Below are 23970 nucleotides of genomic sequence, written 5' to 3' on the forward strand. Positions count from 1 at the left end.
GGTAATTCAAGGCCTTATCAGCTGCGGCTTAGAGATCTTCATCTGCCCTAGACTCTCAACAAGACCTCTGGTGCTGCTGAAAGACTTTCCAGGGGTGTCAACGACCAAAATATTGGGATGGGGGCAGGTAAACCTCACCCCACGTAATCGGTCCCATTTGAATGGCAATGCCCATCTTTTGGGGGGCAGTGGTGAAGGGACCTCAGCCCCTAGGAGTTGGCTCCTACGAGTCAAGAGCTGTTCGGCAGTGGAATTTGCTGCCAATGAGTGTGGTGGAGTCTCCTCCTTTGGAGGTCTTTAAGCAGAGGCTTGACAGGCATGTGTCAGGAATGCTTTGATGGTGTTTCCTGCTCGGCAGGGGGTTGGACTGGATGGCCCTTGTGGTCCCTTCCAACTCTATGATTCTATGAGTCTTTCCAATACCCAAACAACAGCTTGGGACCACAACATGGGTTAAAGGGTTGTAGCGTCATATCCCCGCTGGGTCCCAATCCAGTTCACATCTCACCTTGAGCTCAAGGTGGTTTGCCTGGTTCTTCCCCCTCCTTGCTGAATCCCCACAACAACCTAGTGAGGTAGGCCAGGTTCTAGTCCAATACTCTAACCACTACACAACACTGCTGGCCTAAATATGAAAGCCTGCTTACTTTGAAGCAAACCCCGCTGAAATGACAGGCTGACCTTCCAGCAAGAATAATGAAGGCCTGGCACATAGCCCACTGCAGCAGCGCTCCAATGCTGCTGTGTAGGGCGGGGTGAATCTGTCAACTGGACTTCAACTCCCATCATCCTTGACCATTGACCATGCTGGCAGGGGCCGATGGGAACTGTAGTTCGGAACGGGCGAATCTTTGGTTTCTCCTTTCCCCTGTCTTCAGTTCTCAATTTCATCAATTTACAACATTTCATTTTAAGTCCCTTTGAAAATTCACAAGCATTTTAGTACAGATCTTTCCCGATTATATACCGTGTGCAATTTTTGGCAAAGCAATTTCCCCTATTCTGTGCATTTTTTATGCCTGCTCTCCCCCAGCATATTCACCTTTGTACACATTACTTGCCGGGGGTTGGGGGTGGGTGTTGCATTGCAAAATTCGGTGAAGGCCAAATTGCGAAGGGTGGCTGTGTTTCGGTTTGTGTATCGCCCCCCCCCCCACGAAAAGTGCCAATTTAGGTAGGTTTGCCTTTAAATGTGATCCAAATCAAATCCCCTCCCCTCACCTCCCCTCCTGCCACCCCCATTAACCTGAAACAGCTCAGGTTTGGTCTCTAAAACAGAGGCTTGCTCATTCTCTCCGAAACCACCGCTGTAGAACTGGCCCACGCAGCAGGAAAGAAAGTAAAGACTATGCAGGTCCTGATGCCAAGGGATGTCGTGTCCTCCAGAAAACAGTTGGAGGAGCTGACAAGAGCTATTAAAGATGTGTGGTCTGGTTTCCTAGGGAGCGCGGCTTCCCCGGAATCGTCATACAAAAAAACAAAAAACAAAAAAACCCTCTGGTGCTCTGGGATTCCTCAGCTTGGAGGCAGCTTTTCCCTCTCAGAAGAATCTTTATTTGCACCAGCCACTAGTCACGGCAATAAAATAAAATACAATGTGCTGAAGAAAGAGGTAAAAACTTAGCTATACAAAACACATTCTAGAGCAGGCGTAGGCCAACTCGGCCCTCCAGATGTTTTGAGACTACAATTCCCATCATCCCTGGTCCTGTTAGCTAGGGATGATGGGAGTTGTAGTCCCAAAACATATGGAGGGCCGAGTTTACATCAATAATCAAATAATAGATATTATTCTAATTGCCCCTGCTAAAAAATATTGCAGTTTTTGCTGTCACCTGTTTATTTTGATCTGCCAGAAAAAAGGATATAGTAGCAATGGTTGAGTGACCAGGTATGGATACCATAGCTGCCAAGTTTTCCCTTTTCTCGCGAGGAAGCCTATTCAGCATAAGGGGTAATCCCTTAAAATAAGGGATAACTTGGCAGCTATGATGGATACAGTGGTACCTCTACTTACGAATAACTCTACTTACGAATGTTTCTACTTACGAATGGAGCTCCGTCCGCCTTTTTGGATGCGGTTTAGATAGGATTTTTTTCTACTTACGAATTTTTAGATAGGATTTTTTTCTACTTATGAATTTTTAGATAGGATTTTTTCTACTTACGATTTTTTTCTCCCAATGCATTCCTATGGGATTCAACTTACAAATTTTTTCTACTTACAAATGTGCATTTGGAATGCATTAAATTCGTAAGTAGAGGTACCACTGTAGTCATGGAGGGGTAATAACTCAGCTCCTCAAATCTTTATAACGAACGCAAGCTAGAAGCCCTTGAGCTACTGATTCAATACTGCCATCTCCACGTGGACATAACTGTTTTTCCTGCAGAATTTTTTTGAAATCGACCCTCAAGTACAGCTAAAGGCAGCATATTTAGACTCGCGTAAGTGAAAGCGAGTCTGTATTTTGGAATGGTTAAATTTTGCAAATAGGGAGCCGACGTGTCAAAATGACTAGGTGGGAAATAATCATACTGTGGACAAAATGTCGTTATCGTGGCCAAATTATTTTGTCGCTCGATATCATATAGGTGCTGCCTAATTAAATTATTTGCCTAATTAAATTATTTGCCCAGTGCTAATAACGGTTGTGGTGATAAACCAGAAAAGGAAAGCTTTCGGTTGACCGTTTTAGTCCAAACGCTCTCAGGACAATCTTGAGATACTAAGGGTAGTAGACCGGTGGGGTTTGAATTTAGCCGACACCAATAAGCACATCAAAATGCAAGTAGATAAATAGGAACCACTATAGCAGGAAGGTAAACGGCGTTTCCATGTGCTGCTCTGGTTTGCCAGAAGCGGCTTTGTCATGCTGGCCACATGACCTGGAAGCTGTACGCCGGCTCCCTCGGCCAATAATGCGAGATGAGCGCACAACCCCAGAGTCGGTCACGACTGGACCTAATGGTCAGGGGTCCCTTTACCTTTAATAATTAAATGTCCTACACCAAATCTGTAATTCAACAGAGGGGAGATTAGTCTCCAAGCGCAATGAAGCATTTGGAACACAGGATGGAATGGGGGAAGGGGAATTGCCTTAGGAACTTAGATTTAACAGCTTCTGTAGATTCAATGTGATCGACTGTCGTGGAGACAGCTCTTGAAAAGAAATGGCAAGCAGCTGTGGTAAGAGGGTTCGTTTCTCCTGAACTTTCTGCTCCTTTATCATTTTTTGGTTTGATCTTCTTCTTCTTGAGTGATGCAAACTGGGAGTCACGGCCGCCCATGGGAGACAGGGCTAAAGCCAACTCAGGGAGCAAAAAAGGAACCAGAGTGAGGTAAATTCATGCCAGGCACTTAAACCACTCATGGCGCCCGGCGAATAATTCTGTAAGCTACAGTTTGTTACGGGTGATGGAGCTGTTAAGAGACTGCCTATTCCCCTCAGAAAACTTCATTTCCCAGAGTTCTCCGTGAAGAGCGATTTATTGTTAAGTCGCTCTGGGAATTGTAGACTTGTGAGGGGAATGGGGGGGGAGTCTCTTAATAGCTCTCAGCACCCTTAAAAAGCAGCTCCCAGAATTCTTTGGGGGAAGCCATGAACGTTTAAAGTGGGGTCATATTGCTTTAAATGTAACATATGAATGGGTGAGGCCGTCCCTGGATAATCCGGCTAACTTTGTTGAGACTCATCATTTCCCAGATGTTTTCCCTCAGGAGGAGCTGCCATCTTAGCTCCAAATGTCACACAAGGTGAAAACCTAGTGACAAAGTCAGGGGACTTTAGGATAAATTCCTCCCTTTCCAGGTCCCATCGGCACTAAATATTTAAGACAGTCCCACACCACGTTAAGCAGGCCTGGCTTCCCCACAAAGTCTTCTGGGAACTGTAGTTTATTAAGGGTGCTGAGATCTGTTAGGAGGCCCCAGTTCTCCTCAGGGAGCTACAGTTCCCAGAGCGGTTCGAAAACCAACCGCTCTTCCTAGGGACCTCGGGGAATGGTAGCTATGGCTACGGCTTTCAATGGTGGCTGCGGTTTAGAAAGAACATCATAAAAATTGCAAATGTGACATGTTAAAAGGACTGTAGTAGCTGAAACTCTGCGGGGTTTCAACAAAAATTATCCGGCGCGTTTCCTTTAGGGGAAGGGCAAAGGAATCTCTCCAACGGCATTATCCCCGCATGAAGGGACGGACAGAAGTGCTAAAAGTGGTTCTCCGGGGAGAGAAAATACATGCCCAATTATTGCACGGCATTAGGCTGTCAGCTCCTTACCTGAATATGAAAAGTCCAGCTTCCCCACCCCACTCCCCCAGTTGCCAAGCTCAGTTATTCTGCTCCATCCTCTCCCTCCCTCCTAGGTCTCTACAGACCTCCGCCTGCAATCCTGCAACCCACTCTATATTTATATGGTTTCGAACTATATTATTAACTGTCCCCGGAGCCTTAAAGTTTCCACAGACTTGCAAGAACTTAAAAATATAAGAACTGCTGGAGTGGATCTGGCCAAAATGAGCCAGCCAGATGTCTCGAGAAAATTCCATGTGGGAGAAAGATGTGGATACCCCCAAGTTTGTAGAATCTGCAGGCATTCAGGCATTGGAGTTACAGTGTCTCTGAAAATGGAATTTCTCTGTTTTAGCTCTTGCAACTTTTTTTAAAAAAATGTTATATATTATGTAATATAATGTACATTGAATTATACTTTTCTTTTAACCCCTTCCACCTCCTCCACCTCACAGAGAGAAGCTTCTCTAAAAGCGTTAGCAACTAATTAACAGAAGCAAGAAAACCTTTGAATCTGTATAACCTGCTGCAACAAAATGTTGCAGTCTGAAGTGCTTCTGTTCAGGGTTCAAGGCACACTTTAACACAAAAACCCATTTAACACAAAAACCCATAGCAATGCGTGGCAGGGCCAGCTAGTATTGTATAAATTTACTCCAGTCTTTTTGAAATAATTGATCACACTGGTTTTGGATTTTTCCCGTCAGCTTCCCCAGTTCCACAAAGTCCACCATCTTTGTCTTTGTCTTGTTCTTGTTGCTTCCATTTTTGGGCAAAAAGAATTCTTGCTGCAGTTGTTGCATACACAAACAGTCCCTTTGGTATCTCTTCCCCTACTATACCCAGTAAAATGCTTCTGGTTTTTTTTTAAACAAAAAGTATTCTTACATATTTTCTTTAACACATTATATATCATTTCCCAGGCAGCTTTTACCTCCTTACAAGTCCACCACATGTGATAGAAACTACCTTCCTTTTCTATACATTCCCCAAACTCCTTAGCTCTTGTCCTATACATTTTGGCAAGTTTAGGTAAAGGTAAAGGGACCCCTGACCATTAGGTCCAGTCACGGACGACTCTGGGGTTGCAGCGCTCATCTTGCTTTACTGGCCAAGGGAGCCGGTGTACAGCTTCCTGGTCATGTGGCCAGCATGACTAAGCTGCTTCGGGCGAACCAGAGCAGCTCACAGAAACGCCGTTTACCTTCCCTCCGGAGCGGTACCTATTTATCTACTTGCACTTTGTGCTTTCGAACTGCTAGGTTGGCAGGAGCAGGGACCAAGCAACGGGAGCTCACCCCGTCACGGGGATTCGAACCGCCAACCTTCTGATCGGCAAGCCCTAGGCTCTGTGGTTTAACCCACAGCGCCATCTGCTTCCCTTTGTGTTAAATACTATCTATACATTTGGGATGTGGGTGGCGCTGTGGTCTAAACCACTGAGCTTCTTGGGCTTCCCGATCAGAAGGTCAGCGGTTCGAATCCTTGCGACGGGTGAGCTCCCGTTGCTCGGTTCCAGCTCCTGCCAACCTAGCAGTTCGAAAGCACGCCCCAAAGTGCAAGTTGTAAATAGGTACCGCTCCAGCAGGAAGGTAAATGGCGTTTCCGTGTGCTGCTCTGGTTTTGCCAGAAGCAGCTTAGTCATGCTGGCCACATGACCCAGAAAACCTGTCTGCGGACAGACGCCACCTCCCTCGGCCTGTAAAGCGAGATGAGCGCAGCAACCCCAGAGTTGTCTGCGACTGGACTTAACTGTCAGGGGTCCTTTACCTTTATACATCATTTTCATGACATTTTCTTTTAGTGCACCACATGCTGTAAATTTCATGGTGCATGCTCATTGTGCACGGCTGAGCCGTTTGATGCAGCGCTAGGTGGATCCAGCAGGTCTCAGATAAAATGAAGCCACTTTTTCTAGAATGGCAATATACCTCTATTCTCAGCAGCCAGGTTGGGGAAATAAATGCACTAATATCTAATGAACACACGCAGAGAGAAAATCCCATTCCCTCTGACATATGCCTTGCATTAGAGGTGGGAGAATGGAAGGGGGTCTCCATGGAAATGAGCAGGGCAACAGCTGTTGTTTTTCAGCAAGAGCAAAAGGAGAGGAAGTTTACCAAGCCTAGAACTCGTGCCACAGGAAAGGGAAGGATAGGAGGAAGCGAATCTCCGCATGGGAAAGAAATGCAACAATAGCAGAGCAGGCTGGAAGTGGATTTCCCAGAACCTGTCACGATATGTCAATGGAAAAAGCCTCACTCTGCTTGAAGGCAGGAGAGAGAGAGAGAGAGAGAGAGAGAGAGAGAGAGAGAGAGAGAGAGAGAGAGAGAGAGAGAGAGAGAAGCAATTTATAAACCCGAAGCTGCCTCCTGTAGCCATTGCCTAAGCAGCTGCAATGCTACAGAATCTTCACAAACATTCCAAGTGCTGAGGTTAGAGGGAGACACAGAGAGTGCTGAGATCTGATGCTTATAACAGGGGAGGGAGCCGCACACAGAATCTAGAGACGGATCAAGCTTTGTGAAGTTCTGTGAGGTTGATGCTAAGTGCCGGGATCCTGTCAGTTCATTGGTAGGCATGTAATAGAAATCTTGGTCTTGCAGGGTGACTCAGCAAGAATCTGATGATGATGATGATGATGATGATGATGATGATGATAATATTTCTACCCCGCCCAACAGTATGCCCTTGCTGCAGAAGGAGAAGCATAGTTCATTTTCAGCAGGATGGACCATAGTTGCCTTCTGCTCTAACCATTGCACTTTTAATTGATGCCTGGTGGGAAGGAACACAATAACTGAAATTTTTCCTGGCAGGGAGGTACAGCGCTGGGAAAAGCCTGGCGTGCCCAATCTCTGCCAAAACTGCAAAGGAAGGTGGCATCCTGAGATCTCTGCAGTGGATTTTGGCACTGTGGAATCTCTTTCCTAGAAATCCTCACCCACCTTGGTCTGAAGTCCACTGCAAGTTTCTCTGCTTTGGTCTTCCATTGTCTTCCCACGCAACTATCCAGGACTGTGCTGACAAAATCTCCCCAATCCCCTCTCGTTGCATGCACCACGTGGGCCTCGACTTCCAATTCAGTCCTGGACTCCACTACAGACTCTCCATTCTTACCTCCAAGGCTTTCCCCCCTCTGCTCTCCTACTATGATACATCCCAGCTAGGGAAGGGAGTGAAATCTGCTATGTTTGCATTTCAATGCCAGCCTACTAATTCCGCCTTTCCAAATGGAATTTGCACTTCTCCGAATGTTGTGATCAGTTCCCCAACCAAATAAATGTGTACCAAAAAAAGTGGGGGCAAATTGTGCCTAAATATGCATATCATAGCAAAAGCAACATATAGAAATGGATTATATTAGGGAGAATCGGTTTGCAGAAGCATGTATCTTAGACGAAATTGCACAGGAAAAAAATGGGTATATTAGGAAAGATTTGTTGGTGACTTCTCAAGACGGCTTTCAAAAATAATAATCACCATCTGATGTAGAAGTCTGGAAAAATCTCTGTTCAAAGTCTGGGAGGTGCTGATCCTATCACTCAGATTAGACTCAGCAAGGATCAAATCCCTCAGGCATCCATACCGTACTTGTAACCAAGCCTAAGGGCATTTAGCTGAAATAACCACACATGAGAGGCAGTGGTGGTGTAGTGGTTAGAGCAGGCTTCCTCAACCTTGGCCCTCCAGATGTTTTTGGCCTACCCTACAACTCCCATGATCCCTAGCTAGCAGGACCAGTGGTCAGGGGTGATGGCAATTGTAGTCTCAAAACATCTGGAGGGCCAAGGTCGAGGAAGCCTGGGTTAAAGAGTCAGACTAAGACCTGGGAGACAAGGATTCAAATCCCGACTTGGCCATGATGCTTGGGCCAGTCACTCAGGGCCAGATGAAGGCAGTGGGGGAGGTTCGCCCCGGGTGTCGCTCCACCACCACCCTGGGCGTCTCACCCCCTGGGACACTTGCCACGGCAATCCTAACAGCGCCCCCTTGGACATTCAGGCCGCCCCATGATTCTGCCCCTGCAGTCACTGCCTCTCAGCCTGACCAACCTCACAGGGTTGTTGTAAGCATTAAAAACGAGGAGGAAGAACCATGTATGCCCCCTTGAGTTCTTTGGAAGAAAAAGTGGAATGTAAATGCAAGAAAACAAACAAATATATAAATCCTCCCCCTCTGATTCTCTTCTCTTCATCTGTTGCTTCCTCTGAGCTGAAGTTTCACTTGTAGGATCCTTGGGGCAGGGACTTTCCCTCTTGTACTCTGCAAAGGACATGCATGTTGGTGTCCTTTGCAGAGTGCAGAGGTAACTTTTGCACTCCTCATTTGCTTGCGTCCTGGGACTCTGCTTTATCTCCATCTTCCATTATGGGACACACTTTTAAATTCTTACCATGTATTTTACTCCCCCCCCCCCAAAAAAAATCTTATTCCATAGACTATCTTAAAAAGGTAAAGGTAAAGGACCCCCGGCAGTTAAGTCCAGTCGCGAATGACTCTGGGGTTGTGATGCTCATCTTGCTTTTACTGGCTGAGGGAGCCGGTGTTTGTCCGCAGACAGCTTCCGGGTCATGTGGGCAGCATGACTAAGCCGTTTCTTGCGAACCAGAGCAGTGCACGGAAATGCCGTTTACCTTCCCGCTGTAGCGGTACCTTTGATGTGCTTTCAAACTGCTAGGTTGGCAGGAGCTGGGACCGAGCAACGGGAGCTCACCCCATCACGGGGATTCGAACCGCCGCCCTTCTGATCAGCAAGCCCTAGGCTCTGTGGTTTAGACTATTTTATCCCCCCCTCCCAATCTTATTTCATATACTATCTTAAAGATTGAGGGCACAAGGAGAAGGGGACGACAGAGAACGAGATGGTTGGACAGTGTTCTCGAAGCTATGAACATGAGTTTGACCAAACTGCGGGAGGCAGTGGAAGACAGGAGTGCCTGGCGTGCTATGGTCCATAGAGTTACGAAGAGTCGGACACGACTAAACGACTAAACAACAACAACATCTTATTCCTTCCTAAACCTGGGACTTTCTTTATGGCAAACATATATGCACAACCTACTCACAGCCTACTGAGTTATGAGCGCCTTTTGCCTGATAATTGCAAGTCAATGGGTTTTTATTATTATTACTTTCGGATGTTGTTGTTGTTTGCTTTTTATGCCCAATCACAGATGTAGCTACTGCTTTTGACATTTTTAAAAATTGTGATTGATAGTATACAGTTATCAGTTTCTTAATGGTCTGTAGGAGTGTTGAAGTTTTTGGTTTCCTAAAAAGAAAGTGACTCAGTTCTCTTTTATTTGTGATGTTCAGGTGGTGAGTGCTGTTGGTTAGGGACAGGAATAGAATTGTCCACATACAAATGACAGGTGCCAACAGGCTCAGCGGAACCCCAAGGTTTGCAAAACCTAAAAAGAGAAAAGAAAGAAAGAATAGAAGAATATAAACCCTAAGAGAGAGAGGAAGGAAGAAACCCCTAACGGCCGAATGAGAAGTGATTGCTTAGTGGCTGTCGCAATGTTGATTGAAAGTTGGGGTGCAAGGATGGAAAAGGGGGAGGAAAAGGGACAGAATGGAGGAGCCAGAATCCCCCAAAAGGACCATTCCACACTGCAACACTGTATATTAATTAAAACACAAGATAATAATAATAATAATAATAATTTATTATTTATACCCCGCCCATCTGGTCGGGTTCCCCCAGCCACTCTGGGCGGCTTCCAACAAAACATTAAAATACAGAAATCCATCAAACATTAAAAGCTTCCCTAAACAGGGCTGCCTTAAGATGCCTTCTAAAGGTCTGGTAATTGTTGTTCTCTTTGACCTCTGGTGGGAGGGCATTCCACAGGGTGGGTGCCACTACCGAGAAGGCCCTCTGCCTGGTTCCCTGTAACTTAGCTTCTCATAGCGAGGGAACCGCCAGAAGGCCCTCGGCGCTGGAGCTCAGTGTCTAGGCAGAACGATGGGGGAGGAGACGCTCCTTCAGGTATACTGGACCGAGGCCGTTTAGGGCTTTAAAGGTCAGCACCAACACTTTGAATTGTGCTCGGTAACGTACTGGGAGCCAATGTAGGTCGTTCAGGACCGGTGTTATGTGGTCTCGGCGGCCGCTCCCAGTCACCAGTCTAGCCAGTCACCACCAAGATTCATTTCAAGGTGATTGCTTCAGGGTTTCCTTGGAGCTAGAGATGAAGAGGGCTGGGTTTTAGGAAAGGAAACTATTTTTAAGGTTGTAGAATCATGTAATTGTAGAAGAGTTGAAAGGAACCCAAAGGGCCTGTGCAGGAATCACAGCTAAAGGATCCCAGAGAGAGGGCAGGGGAAGTCTTTGGTCTTTCAAATTCCAGCAACACCCTGTGCAAGGTCAAAATTTGGTGCCTACCTTCCATTATGTTCAACGTCATAGTTGCAACGCCCTGTCTTGGTGTCCAGTTGGCGGAACTGGTCCTAACTCTACCTTTGCCGATGGCCATCCAACCTCTATTTTAAAACCTCCGATGAAGGAGAATCGGGAGGATCCTGTTCCGAAACAATTGTGGCAGTAACATATACAAGAGTAACTCCTGCAAGAGTGGTTTGACAGTGGAATGGTATTCATCTGGAGGGTGGGGACTGTCATAGGGACGCGAGTGGCTGCTTGCCTTGATGGCTGGGCTGGGCCTCCATGGTCAGAGGTAGCAGTGCTTTTGAATACCACGGGCACCTGCTTGGCCACTATGAGAATAGGATGCTGGACTAGGTGGGACGCGGGTGGCGCTGTGGTCTAAACCACCGAGCCTCTTGGGCTTGCTGATCAGAAGGTCGGCAGTTCGAATCCCCGTGATGGGGTGAGCTCCCGTTGCTCTGTCCCAGCTCCTGCCAACCTAGCAGTTCAAAAGCACACTGGTGCAAGTAGATAAATAGGTACCGCTGCCGCGGGAAGGTAAACGGCATTTCCATGCGCTCTGGTTTCTGTCATGGTATTCTGTTGCACCAGAAGCAGTTTAGTCATGCTGGCTACCCAGAAAGCTGTCTGTGGACAAACGCTGGCTCCTTTGACCTGAAGGCAAGATGAGCGCTGCAACCCCATAGTCACCTTTGACTGGACTTAACCATTCAGGGGTCCTTTACCTTTTTTACCTTTTTTGGGGGGGACTGTCATTCCTTGGAGGTCTTTAAGCATCTGTCATGGATGCTTTTGCTGAGAGTCCTGCATTGCAGGGACTAAATGACCGTTGGGGTCCCTTCCAACTCTACAATTCTAAACAGATTAGGACCACCTTTCTCCCACCAAACAGGTTAAAGATTTGTCAGGGATGGTGATGGAGGACTGGACAAGCTTCTTGAGACTCGGCGACTCTTTCTTGCCAAACGAAACTTTGCCTTCCAGACCGAAACAGGAGAGGAAGCCTTTGAAAGTGCCAGCGAAAGGGTTTAAATTTAGCAATCTGGGCTAGGGTTGATGGAGAAGCCAAGGGAAAGGTGAACAGATCCGTCCCTAAGTGTTTTCCTAAGTGTTTGTTATAAAATATAAAAAAATCCTTCCAGTAGCACCTTAGAGACCAACTAAGTTTGTCATTGGTATGAGCTTTCGTGTGCATGCACACTTCTTCAGGTTACTCCTGGAATGACTGCATTTTTTAAAAATGTCTCAATCCAGATTTCAACGAACTGAGTGGCGAAAGCTTCTGGTTCTCAGCCAGCAGCTAAAAGTCGGGGAATGTGTCAACACTTAAAAGGCTTGGCTCCTTGAGATGCCTAAGCTGGCAAACACGGTTAATGGAGTAAAGCTACTCATTTCCTCTTCCAGCTAAGTCTCTCTTCCAACTGGCCTCTTAGAGTTGGGTCCCCCAGCCACCCACCCCACTTCAAATGCTTTTGTGAGAAAAGGTTGCAGCGGGAGATGCCAAGAGGTAGAAAAAGTGCACACCCAACACTTAAAGCCCATTTAAAACACATTGGGGAGAAGCCTGTGAAGTGTAGTTTGCCCCTTAAAAAACTACAGTTCCCAAGATTATTTGTGGGAAAACATGTGCTTGATTTGTGCTTTAAATGTATGGTGTGTATTTGCAGCCCTGAGGATGCCCTGAAAGAGAAAGGGCTTGGGAAACTCCTTCAACTATTAGGAAAGGCTAAACGTGATTTTGTTGTTTGGGGTGGGGTGGGGGGAAGCAGACTAAGGCCTCATCCACAATTCCAGTTGGACCATGCCTAGGAAACACAGACTCTCCAAGTGTCCCTATTTTCCAGGGACAGTCCTAGATTTACAGAAGCTGCCCTGGTTTCTCACTTGATCCCGGAATGTCTGGCTTTTCCTTAGGGCAGTCCTAGATTTCATCGGAGAAATATTGGAGGGTATGGAGTTTGCAACCCCTGAGCCAAGGAGATAAGTAACTAGACAACATTTAGAAGACCTCTGAAGGAAGCCCTGTATATGGAAACTTTTGAATGTTTATTTATGTTTTTATATAGTGTGGCTGGGGAGACTCAGCCAGATGGATGGGGTACAAATAAATTATTATTATTATTATTATTATTATTATTATTATTATTATTATTATTAATGTTGGAAGCTGCCCAGCATGGCTGAGGCAACCCTGTCAGATGGATGGGGTATAAAGATGATGATGGTGATTAAATCATAGCTGTGAAGTTTTCCCTTTTCCCGTGTGGAAGCCTATCCAGCATAAGGGAATTTCTCTTTAAAAAAGGGAGAACTTGACAGCTATGGGTTAAATAGGACATCCCTATTTTCATTGGAGAAATGTTGGAGGGTATGAAAGCACGGGACTGAGTGTTTTGCCTTTGCCTCACCGCTTTCCCCAGAGAACCCACTCTTTAGTGCTAAATCGGAACAAACAGCAATTCACAAAAAACCTGATTGCTGTTTGTTCTGGTTCGGCACTGAACAGTGGGTTTTTGCAGGGCAAACACCAGGGCAAACAGAAGAATGGGCAAGCCCCCTGTTGATAAGCATGAGCCACTGATGTAGTGACTTGAATGCAACACAGAGCACAGGAAAACCCCGGCAAGTGTTGCTATGTTAGGAAGATTGTTTATGCAGCAAGCTGAAATCCATCGTTCGGATGACACACACAGTTGTGGCCCGTTAGGGTGCCATGGCAAATTTGGGACAAACAAGGGTGTTCAGTCTGATTGATGGGGCTTCTCCATCTGCAGGGTTCCCTGGATACGTTCCCCTTCATTTCTTCGCTTGCCACACCCGTGTCCTTGGTGATGACATTTTTTCCCCTAACGTTGGTTTGGTAGCAATCCATTGTGGTTCTGTTTAAAAAAACGGAAAAGTTGGGGGTAAGGGGCGGTTCATATTCCCCCTTCTGCTGTTCTGAAAATGCTTTCTGAGTAAGTGCCAATTTTAGTAGTTGCATCTGTATCTATCTTGCTGCGATTAGTGGAGTTTTTATTTATTTCTCCCCGTGGCAAAATGCTTCAGCTTACAGCTTCATCAGCTGCTACTCCCCCCCCCTTCCCTCTTTCATAATAGTAAAACTTTGGGTCACCCAAACACACACACACACACACACACACACACACACACACTGGCAGGAGATTCAGGCTGGGCCAATAGAAATACTTAATTAAGAATGGATGAAGCAACGGGGGCTCGTTGCCCCAGGTGCAGTTTCTTCAAGGAAGCATTTTGCTCCTCATGCCAGCCCACACTGCCTTACAAACCCCACACCACACTCCAGCCTCACAAAGCAACATGATCTGCACTGGTTCTGTCTGATCTGCTTTCCCCCACTGCCCCCCCTCATATTGCCCCCGTGCCCCACCCCACTGGCATGCTGGTGCACACACACCCTGGGTGTCATGAGGACACACTCTGCCACTGGTAGAGCATCTCTGCCTTGCATGCATCCCAATTTCAATCCCCAGCATCTCCCTAAAACCATGGAGAGAGAGCTGCTGCTTGTCTGCATAGACAATAGTGAGCTAGACAGGTAAGGTAAAAAGACCCCTTGAAGGTTAAGTCCAGTCAAAGGTGACTATGGGGTGTGGCACTCATCTTGCTTTTAGGCCGAGGGAGCTGGTGTTTGTCCACAGGCAGCTTTTCCAGGTCATGTGGCCAGCAGGACTAAACCGCTTCTGGTGCAATGAGAAACTGTGATGAGTGCCAGAGCTCACGGAAATGGGGTTTACCTTCCTGTCGCAGTGGTACCTATTTATCTACTCGTGCTGGTGTGCTTTCGAACTGCTAAGTTGGCAGAAGCTGGGACAGAGCAACAGGAGCTAACCACCATCGTGCGGATTGGAACTGCCAACCTTCAAGCCCAAGAGGCTCGGTGGTTTAGACCACGGCGCCACCCGCGTCCCTGAGCTAGATAAACAAATGGCTTGACCCAGTTTAAGGCAGTTTCTTACAATCCTAAAGATGCTGGACACAACCTCTTTTCAGCCCGATACAGCAAGACTCTTCTTGTGTTCCTTCCCTCCCTCCCTCCTCCTCTATTTCCCCAGCATAGCACTGCTCATGGCAACCATTTGTTTATTTGGGAGACGTCAATGGGTTCCTTTCGGGGAGAGGGCTAAACTTGCTCACAATGATCTGAAGTCATTGCTAATGACTTCAGTTGCATGACCCCCTCCAGATGGAGCCCTGTGGCTGCAAGAGGTTCGAGTGTCCTCTCCAATAAGAGGCACGCAGGGTCCTGTTTCTTGACAGAAGCTTGTTCCACGATCCAGCTATTAATGCAGTCGGTGCAAAACTCCATCAAACCCCGTGCAACTCATTTGCTTTCCCCAATGGCGTTCTGGGATCCATAATGATCTGACAGCTCGGCTTGCCACACAGATGATGCATATAAACAATGAGCCGCTTGCGGTAAACTTTGCTGCTGTTTCCTAACTGCTTGTGTTTGTGCAGGGCGAGTTGGCAGTGTAACATCTGCCCTGCAGAGAGAATTTAAGGAGGATCGAGCTGGAACTGCTAGCCCAGAAAATTCACGGACCGCTTTGTGTTTCCTTCATCTTACAGCTTCTCTCAAGAATCAAACTCCTTGCCTTGTTCTCCTGAGATGAAAGTTCAGTCGGTTCTTGAACACTTTTCCTTTTGTGGTTGTGTTTTTCCATTGTAAGCTTTTAAACTATGGTTTATTTGTTGTAACCCATCCTATTGAAAACTCTCTCGCTAAACCTACTGGCTCACACCCTTTAGTTTGCCATGCCCGAAGCCTTTCTGATTTATTCCCAGCTGTCTTTCACCTCCCTCCATGAAAAGCATTCCCACAGGGATGAGACAATGGCATCTTCTAAATGAGACAACTCAGCAAACGAAATGGTTCTGCACTGGCTACCATGAATGAGAGACCCAAAGAAATACAGATAGTTACTGTCTGTCTGCTGGGCTCATACTCTTCTTTTTATATACCTTGAAGCTAAAGGGGACCATAATTCTTCTCTTTACAATCTGTGCCCCCCCCCCGGTGCAACTAACACACACAAAAATGATTCCTGGTTTCTTGTCATGGTGCTGTGGAGTTTTTTGGGATCTGTAGGTTTGTTGTTAGTTGAGGTTGGCTGAGGAATGTGTCATGCTCTCTCTCTGACAAGGATTGGACCACCTTAGGCTGAAATTGTGGAGCTGCTTGCTTGTCCCCACCTCCCTGAAGAAACCCCACCCCTGGCATGCTAGTTGCTATATGCGAACATGTCCCACCCATTCCAGAAGTGATACAAACTTGGATAGAAAGCTCTACCTCCTGCTCTTGCTGATTGCATGAATCACAGAATCATAGAGTTGGAAGAGACCACAAGGGCCATCCAGTCCAACCCCCTGCCAAGCAGGAAACACCATCAAAGCATTCCTGACAGTTGGCTGTCAAGCCTCTGCTTAAAGACCTCCAAAGAAGGTAGCAAATCCTTGGTAGCAAATTCCACCGCCGAACAGCTCTTACTGCCAGGAAGTTCTTCCTAATGTTTAGGTGGAATCTTCTTAGTTTGAATCCATTGCTCCTTGTACACTTCTCTGGAGCAGCAGAAAACAACCTTTCTCCCTCCTCTATATGACATCCTTTTATATATTTGAACATGGCTATCATATCACCCTTAACCTTCTCTTCTCCAGGCTAAACATACCCAGCTCCCTAAGTCGTTCCTCATAAGGCATTGTTTCCAGGCCTTTGACCATTTTGGTTGCCCTCTTCTGGACACGGTCCAGCTTGTCAGTATCCTTCTTGAACTGTGGTGCCCAGAACTGGACACAGTACTCCAGGTGAGGTCTGACCAGAGTAGAATACAGTGGTACTATTACTTCCCTTGATGTATTGTAGATGCTATACTCCTATTGATGCAGCCCAGAATTGCATTGGCTTTTTTAGCTGCTGCATAAACTGGGCTCTACTGGGGAATCCAGCTAGGAACGCCAGTTGTTGAAATACTGATGTCCTTCCATGCTTTTGTTGTTGTTTAGTTGCTTAGTCATGTCCGACTCTTCATGACCCCATGGACCAGAGCACGCCAGGCACTCCTGTCTTCCACTGCCTCCCGCAGTTTGGTCAAACTCATGTTGGTAGCTTCAAGAACACTGTCCAACCATCTCGTCCTCTGTCATCCCCTTCTCCTTGTGCCCTCCATCTTTCCCAACATCAGGTTCTTTTCCAAGGAATCATCTCTTCTCATGAGGTGGCCAAAGTATTGGAGCCTCAGCTTCACGATCTGTCCTTCCAGTGAGCACTCAGGGCTGATTTCCTTCAGAATGGATCGGTTTGATCTTCTTGCAGTCCATGGGACTCTCAAGAGTCTCCTCCAGCACCATCATTCAAAAGCATCAATTGCCAGCCTTGTCCCTCCTTAAATCCTTCCTGCACATGCAACCCATCAAAGGAAGAAGAAGAGGCTTCTCCATGGCGTGCTAGCTTTGCAAGTGGAGGGGGATTTTAACATTTGCTAGAGCTCAGTTTTATAGACTTTTAATAACCCTGTCCAAACATTTCCCTCTTTGCGACCTTTTGCATTCTGGTTTACTGAAGTTTTATGGGTACACTCAAAGTTTTTAATGCATCGTGGCCATATTTTGCACGGAATTCAAATCATCGCCAGGGTGGGCTTTCTGTTATAGCTTCTTGATGCAGACTTTTATGGAGTTTTCTCCATCAGTTGTGTGCATGTGATGAACCAGCCAATCCCAGTTTATACAAAAACGAATTTAATGGCAGAAATCCTGTTACCTAATGAAAGGCTGTTTTGACCACGAGGGATCGTGCTTTGCACACTATGGTATCCTCTTGCATAACAAACAAATAGCATCATTTTTCGTGCCGTGTTCAACAAGGTTCCCCACCCCATTTGCTACCCTTTGTAAAAACAACAATGATAATCTAACAGAGGCAGAGGATATCTAGCTACTGGGAAAGAATGTAGGCTGGTTTACCTTGATCCACTTCAATTTCCTGTTTCTTTCTTTTTATGTAAGCAAGATAGCAATGGATATGAAACATTCTCTCTTCATTACTCTCACGCTTCCTTAAAATTCTGGGAATGGGTCTCCTGGCACGGGAGCAACATGCGCCAGAGCTTGTTTATGCAACCATACCACAAAGGTCAGGTTAGTTTCCAAGCGGAATTCAGACTGCTGGATTTGACCTATAAAGCCTTAGGTGGCTCAAGACCCCAATATCTCCAGGACCACCTCACTCCACGTGAATTGAACGGGACCCTGAGATGATCAACTGAGGCTCTTCTCCATGTGCCCCTTCCATGGCAGGTCCTGAGAGTGGCAACATGAGAAAGGGCCTTTTCTGTGGTGGCTCCCCACTTGTGTAATGCTCTCCCCAGAGAGGCCCACCTGGCACCATCCTCAACTATATTTACGTGCCAGGTTAAAAGCTTTCCCTTTTATCCAGGCCTTTTGTCCTTAATTTGAAGGGCACCAGGCTGCAGGATCTGTAGAACCCGTATAAATTGGGTTTTAGGTGTTTATTGATTTTGTCCGTTCTAATTGACTTTAATGTTTAGACTGTTTTTGTAAGTTGTTTTGGGAGACAGACAGATGGACAAATAAAGGGTGCGATCTTGAAGTTTTCATTGGGAGATAATATCCTCTGTCCAGGACTTTATGACCTAGTTTTCTATGACGTGGTAAACCTGGGTCTGTTCTATACCATATTAGAGGATGACGTCTCGGGGTGCTTTTCCATATTAAAACAAACAAAAACTAGATGTTCAGGAGAGAGATTCTGCCTTAGCATTTTCCCTGACAGGCTAGCTTTCTGTGTGCAGAGTGCAAATGGCGGCTATTTCACCCCAAATGTGTTGGCTCCACTAAGCGCGTGTATGGATATTGTTAGCGAGGCAGTGGGAGACAATGATGGCTCAAGATATGAGTGAATCCAAAAACTAGCAAATGTTGAAAGGCAAAGCATTCTACCCAAAAGCCATGCATTAAAGTCTTCTCTGAAGCCACAGCAAAAACTTATCTCCAGGAAATTGCACTTCAAATTTTGGAGAACAGATGACTTTCAAGTTTTTCTGAGCACGATTTCCTGTGCTTTTCCTATCTTGGACTGGACACAAGATGAGTTCAATATGTTGTTGTAATGTATGGCTTTGTAAAAAATCCTGGATGTAGCGATGGCCTGTGCTATCAGCTTGTTTTAATAATATCTTGAGCTGTTTCCCACTTCTTATTGTCTTATTGTGTAACTGGTGGTGGCCTTTGCTGTGCCATGAAGATTTGGAGAAGAAAGAGGGGATGAAACAGGTGGTTTCCCAAATGGCAGGTGCAAGAGCTCCTCTGTGATAATAACTTTACAATGTCTCATGTGAATCTCCTAGGAAGCTCTTATACAGCTTCTCAGATTCACACAATGTTATTTTTTTCACGCTGGGTGCATGAGAACAGGGCTGCTGCTGTTTTCAAGAATCCGCATATGTAGAATTGCTTCGTAACACAGTGAACATCTGCCGTTCTCACTTCTCGAAGTGAAGCACATATTCACAGCTGTGCATTTTCAGGCTTTGCCACATCGCGTTTTCCAAAGTCATTTTGTTGTGTTTGAGATCATTCCCGAAGTTAATCGAGGAGTACCAGAAGCAGGGTGTTTAATCCTCAGATGCTTGGAAAAATTGACACTAACATACTAACAAAGTGGGGGCTCATTTATCTAGAAAAGTGCATTCGATATACTGTAAGTTTGCATAGTCTGAAAATTCCCAAGAAATAGCTTTAGTGTATCCAGAACATTTAAAGCATTCCCTCCCTTTGGGGTGTTGGATTTTTTGAATAGTCAAGTTACTTTAGAGCCGGTCTAATGTAAATACTGTCTGTTTAAGAGAAACAGGTGCCGGTGTTTCTGTTAATTGCTCACAGGCGTGGGCTCTGCTTCTTGTATATAAGGCTCTGCCAGAAAGCCTTCTGTATCTCTTAGTTAGATCTTTCAGTTTGATTCATCTCTAAGTAGATCACTCTCTCAGTTGTTCTCAGTTTAAGAGATTCCCAGTTGAATCTTAGTATGAGAGTTGCTTAGTTATAAAGCAGGCATCCCCAAACTTTGGCCCTCCAGATGTTTTGGCCTACAACTCCCATGATCCCTAGCTAACAGGACCAGTGGTCGGGGAAGATGGGAATTGTAGTCCAAAACATCTGGAGGGCCGAAGTTTGGGGATGCCTGTTATAAAGCAAGTTTGCTGTTAATTCTTGGGTAGTTTAATGGGAGTTATGTGGGAGGTTTGGAAAGTGGGTAGATAACATTGCTAAGAGAGAAAGCATTTATCTTTACTTTAAAGTCTCTTTAGAGTTAGTTTGTTTTTCAGTTAAAGAAACCCAACATTTTGTATTTTCTTCTGTATGCTTTTACAAGTGTGCAGCTAGTAAGGGGTTTCATTTAAGAGAGATAATTCCCTACACTCTTGGTGGTGTTTTTCTTAGTCAGGTCAACTTCTGACTGCGTATGCTCTGCGTGAAGCGTACTTTAAAAGGCCGCTGTAAACTGCGATATATGATTTAGATTAAGCAAGTTTCAATACCCAGTTTTCTCCTATATTATTCTTATCATATATATTATTTTCCAATATGGGGATGTAGAAAAATGAAGGCTAGATGTTTGCTGCTGACTTTTATCCTCTCAGATACAGATGACCTTTTACATCAGAGAGCAGACGTCTAGTTCCAATTAACACATCTCCTAGGAAAAGGTTCCACTTGGACATGTTGGTGCAAGCCACAACAGCAGTAATTCATATCTGGTTGGCTGGGTTCATGCTTCTATGTTGTATCACCCAATTCTGTTTTGATCAGGATGCTGTTCTCAGTAACGGGGACTGTGAACCTGTTACCTTTCCTCTTTTGACAGTGCAAACTGTAGGCTCATGCCAATCCACATCACTTGTTGCAAGCAGAGATGGGGAAATTGTTTCGGTTTTCATCTAAATGTGACCCTACCTAATTCACAGTTCTGGAAGCAGCACACAAAGTAAAATGCTTCTCTGAATTTTGCAATGTGCTCCTCCAGCCAAGTAAGGTTTACAAAAGTGCATACGCTGAGGTGAAGTGTGCACCTGTATGTGAAAATAGCGTACATAAATTGCATTGCATTGGGGGGGGGTTGTATTGCAAAAACAAAACAAAATGTATCTCACGCAAAAAAGTGCATGGTAGGAAAAATTCACCGTAAAATACTGATGAATTTTCATGAGGGTTTTCTCTCTCTCTTTAAAGCAAACTATTGTGGAAAACTGAAATTAAGAGAGGGAAAATGAGAAACCAATAGAAGCCAAAACAGATTTTCCCATCCCCAATTGTTGGTCTGGTCTACAGAGTGAGGGAGTGAGAAACCTAAGTAGGGAGTTGCGATGAATGCTTTCTTGAGTTTCGAACTCAGCCTGTCCTTCAGATTCTGTCCTTCTTCAGATTTCTAAATGCAGCCCTCAGTATAGGTGCCAACTCCCAGATTGAAAAATCCGGGATCGGCGTGGCGTGGCACTGAAAGTCACGCTGTGGCCATTTTGGAACTGGGCAGAGTGGCACCGGAAGTTGCTTCTACGCATGCTCTGCCCATTTCCAAAATGGCCGCAGCGCCAGAAATCGCTTCTGCGCATGTCCAGAGACTCCAGACATGCGCGGAAGGAGCCTCCCTCAGCCGGTAAGAATCCGGGGGATTTATGGGGTTTTTAAAAATCTGGGCTGCCAGTGGGAAACGGCTGGAAAAACAGGGGGTTTCCTGGGGAATACGGGAGACTTGACAGCTATGGTCCTCGGTTCAGAAGTATGCTAACATTTCTAGCGACTGTCATTAAAACAAGGGCGCAATGATGTGCTGCAAGTTTTAAATTACATCATTTTAAATTTAGTCTGTCCACTGTTTATCTGCCCAGTTCTGTTTGCATATCCTTGCATTTCCTACACAAACAGCCATGGCTGGGTGGCTGATAGATTCTTCAGGCAAGAACAGACAATTTGGAAATGGTAGCACAGAAACAGCCTGCACAGAAACATTTTGTTTGTTTGTTTCAGGTTCTCCTATAATATCCATTGTCCATAAGATCTATTTAATTTCTCCTAAACTTTGGACTGGCCCTGCTCACACAGGAGAGTTCTGGGTTCTGAGACATAATAATAATTTATAATAATTTATTATTTGTACCCCGCCCATCTGGCTGAGTCTCCCCCGCCACTCTGGGCGGCTCCCAATTGAGTATTAAAACAATACAGCATTAAGTATTAAAAACTTCCCTAAACAGGGCTGCCTTCAGATGTCTTTTAAAAATAGGATACCTGAATAATAATAATAAGTGGCAAAATGAAGGAGACCCTAATACTGAACTGTTGTTTGTGTGAAATTCTCCGTCTCAGATACAGGATTCGCAGGTAGAATATTGCCTCCTTCAGCTTGTAAGAAATAACTTCTCCTTCTCTTGGCCTTGCCCTCTCACAGCTGTCAGCTGGAATCAATCCAGGACAAGGCCTCGGCATCGAGATCATTGCTACCTTGCAACTGGTGCTCTGTGTGCTTGCCACGACAGATAGGAGGAGGACCGACGTCTCTGGATCGGCACCCTTGGCCATTGGCCTCTCAGTGGCCCTGGGGCATCTTCTTGCGGTGAGTATAAACCTGGATCAGGAAACGCTTTGCAGTCTCCGGGACTGCAAAGCACATTAGGGCATCCACTTGTGAACTGCTGAGGACAAGCAAATGCGTCAAACACACACACACACACACACACACACACACACACACACAAAGGGAGAAGAAGCTGCTCGTTTGCATAAAGCCTGCATATGCTAAGTTGTGCACGTTGTCACGGTCCGGTCGGCGGGCGTCAGGACCAGAGGCAAGATGGTGGTGAAGAAGCAGGGTCGAGGAGCAAGGCAGAGGCGAAGGTCCACGGGGCACGAAGCAAGGTGAAGGCGAAGCAAGGGTCCAAGGAGCAAGGAGCAAGGCGGAGGATCCAGGAACAAGAAGCAAGGCGGCAGCAAGTCAAGGGTCCAAGGAGCAGGAGGCCAGATGCAACCAGGCAGGGATAGCGTTGCTGTGGCAAAGAGCTGAAGGGAAATGCTGGGCTTTTATCCCTCCCAGCTCCTGCCACCAGGTGCAGTGAGATCTCAAGTGGCCTCACCTGGGTGACTACTCCTTGCCTCTCCAGCACAAGCTGAGGACTTCACCTGTGTGGCCACGCCTTGCTTCTCCAGCACAAGCTGAGGCATGCCCCAGTCCTGCAAAGCACTACAGGCCCCAGAGTCTGACTCCTGCCCATACTCCTGACACACGTAGACACGATTTTAGAAATTAATTAGAAATGAACTGCATCTTGCTATAGGGGAAGTTGCCAGGGACTTTTGTGCCAGCTTAGTCTGTTGCCAGGTGCTTTGGATAGATTACTTCAGTTACTTCTAACAGAGCCGAAAACAAACCTAGGTCTCTCCACACAGCCTGCATTCAAGCCTGTTTCCTCCTGAAAGGAGATATTTAGCAAACCATCCTCTTTGGTGGCTTGAGAGAGAACCAGGACTAACTCACACAACATGATGGAGATTTGCAACTGAATATCCCTCGCGTGTGATCTAAGTTAAACACCATGTGAGAGAGTAGCAGAGATACATCAACAGTTCATCATTTACCTGTTAGACTCTCTGAAATTCCTTTGTTTAGCTACAGTGGGAGTTTCCATGCTGTTTATTTAGCAGTACAAAATACAGAGTTATAGAGAGTTGTTTCCCACTTCAGCGTGCAGTTAAACAATTATACTTAACAAATGAGAGGTCCTCTGCAAAGCAGGACACAGGTTCATCTTGAGTTGTATTCAAAAAAGGATGCCGTAAAGAATACAGAACCAGGATCAGCGGGGATGGAGGCATAGCTGCCAAGTACCCCGTTTTCTCCGGGAAAGCACCGATTTTACTTACCCTTTCCTGGTGGCCCCCGTATCACTTCGTCTCCCGTTTTTCTCCGTTATTTTCTCCTGCCGGCTGCCATTTTTTTCTTTCCGATTTGCCCTTCTATGGGCACCAAAAATGGCCGCCGCCGGCTTCAAAATTCGCATCTACGCATGTCCGGAAGTGCATAGATGCGACTTCCGGTGTCGGTGGCGGCCATTTTTTGTGCCCATAGTTGGGCGGAGCGACACCGGAAGTTGCGTCAATGCACTTCCTGACATGTGTACAAGCGACTTTCGAAGCCAGCGGCGGCCATTTTTGGTGCCCATAGAAGGGCAAAGCGACACCGGAAGTTAC

The 23970-nt window shown here is 46.1% G+C and overlaps 1 protein-coding gene across 1 annotated transcript in view; it reads left to right on the forward strand.

The window, feature by feature from the left end:
* The window catches only part of AQP1 (aquaporin 1 (Colton blood group)), a 32101-nt gene that overhangs the window by 4510 nt on the left and 3621 nt on the right, over window positions 1-23970 (forward strand). Inside the window, exon 2 of the mRNA XM_035130066.3 lies at window positions 22175-22339. Coding sequence (XP_034985957.1) covers window positions 22175-22339 — 165 coding nt within the window. The remainder of the gene's footprint in view (window positions 1-22174; window positions 22340-23970) is intronic.

Source organism: Zootoca vivipara, chromosome 11 (genome assembly GCF_965207765.1).
Source record: "Zootoca vivipara chromosome 11, rZooViv2.hap1.1, whole genome shotgun sequence".
NCBI classification, from domain to species: Eukaryota; Metazoa; Chordata; class Lepidosauria; order Squamata; family Lacertidae; genus Zootoca; species Zootoca vivipara.